This window comes from Sinocyclocheilus rhinocerous, unplaced genomic scaffold (assembly GCF_001515625.1).
Source record: "Sinocyclocheilus rhinocerous isolate Xijiao unplaced genomic scaffold, SAMN03320098_v1.1 C36562135, whole genome shotgun sequence".
Lineage (NCBI taxonomy): Eukaryota > Metazoa > Chordata > Actinopteri > Cypriniformes > Cyprinidae > Sinocyclocheilus > Sinocyclocheilus rhinocerous.
Window position 1 is genome coordinate 1 of NW_015783165.1, and position 1,299 is coordinate 1,299.

Genomic DNA, 1,299 nt, shown 5'->3' on the forward strand with positions numbered 1-1,299 from the left:
GTTATACATTTTCAAACATTCTTTGATGACTAGAAAATTCAAAAGAAATCTTTTGTGACATTATAAATGTCTTTACAGTCACTTTTGATTAATTTAATGCATCCTTGCTGAATAGAAGCATTAATTTCTTCTTACTGACCCCAAATTTTAGGACGCTAGTATAGGTTATGAAAATGTGCATAATAGTGTTTGAAATGCTGAATGATGGTGTGAATCTCACGCTGGCTGATGGTCCCAGCGCCGCAGGTCTCCGTGAGGCCGTAGCCTTGACCTACAGGACAGCAGAAGCAGATGTTCATGAACCGCTGGGTCGCGGCAGACAGAGGTGCGCCGCCTGACAGTAACACCCGCAAACGTCCACCTAACAACGCCCGAACCTTCCGGAAGACCAGCCTGAAGAGAGAGAGAGAATAAAGAGGTGACCGTGAGAACCGGTCTTGAGGAGTAACTAAAACTAGCAATGCTATTCAATAATAATCCAATAATAATCAAATGCCCTGTTAGTAGAATGTCTGGTTCTTTCTTTGGAGTAGCATTGGGAAGTCTAATTGATTTTGGCAGATTGTTCTTAGGATATTTCAATGAACCAGTTCAAAAATTTGACTCCGTGTTCCAAGAATAGTGAAATAAATATTTGGCTAAATACTGCTGATTATCGCTGATTCAATTATGCATGTTACATGGTTTTCATTATATTAGGCTTATATGAATGTAAATACGTGTTCAAGTTCGAAACATTAGCTTTACTGTAGTTTAACTACTTGATGAGCAGACTGTAGTTAGCCAAAGAAGCTTCTCCAACACTGGGGATGTAAGTGTGTATTAGAGTATTTGTGTGTGTGTGTGTGATGTACCTGTCACACAGTGGGGTGCTGTATCCCATCGCAAGCTGCTCCATCTTATAGTTGTAGGCCAACAGAAACAGAGTCCTCTGAAAAACACTAATTTCCTCCACTTTTAGCATCACATTCTTGTAGATCCGATCCATTATCTCCTACACACAGAGAGAAAATATGTGCATATAAAATCCACAGACATGATGGAATTTTTCACAGTGAAATTTAACTTTTTTTGACATGACATTTCCAGTTTCCAGACATGAATTTATTTTTAAAACATTAAAAATGCATTTCATATATATGTACATGCGTACATAATTAATGACTTGAATAAACTTTTTATATGACAACAGTGTTTACATTTCTGAATAAAATTATCTTGTTGCCAGACATCATATATATATATATATATATGCACACACACACACGTATATATATATATATATATATATGCACATAC

At 36.7% G+C, this 1,299-nt stretch overlaps 1 protein-coding gene across 1 annotated transcript; it reads right to left on the reverse strand.

The window, feature by feature from the left end:
• Positions 1-198: 198 nt before the first annotated feature.
• LOC107736211 (long-chain-fatty-acid--CoA ligase 3-like) lies at positions 199-1,022 on the reverse strand (the record flags this gene model as incomplete). The annotated part of the gene is made up of 2 exons (XM_016547685.1): positions 855-1,022; positions 199-393 (listed from the first exon to the last, which is right to left on the reverse strand). Coding segments are annotated over exons 1-2 (329 nt in total), but the record flags the coding sequence as incomplete, so codon positions are not given.
• Positions 1,023-1,299: the final 277 nt, after the last annotated feature.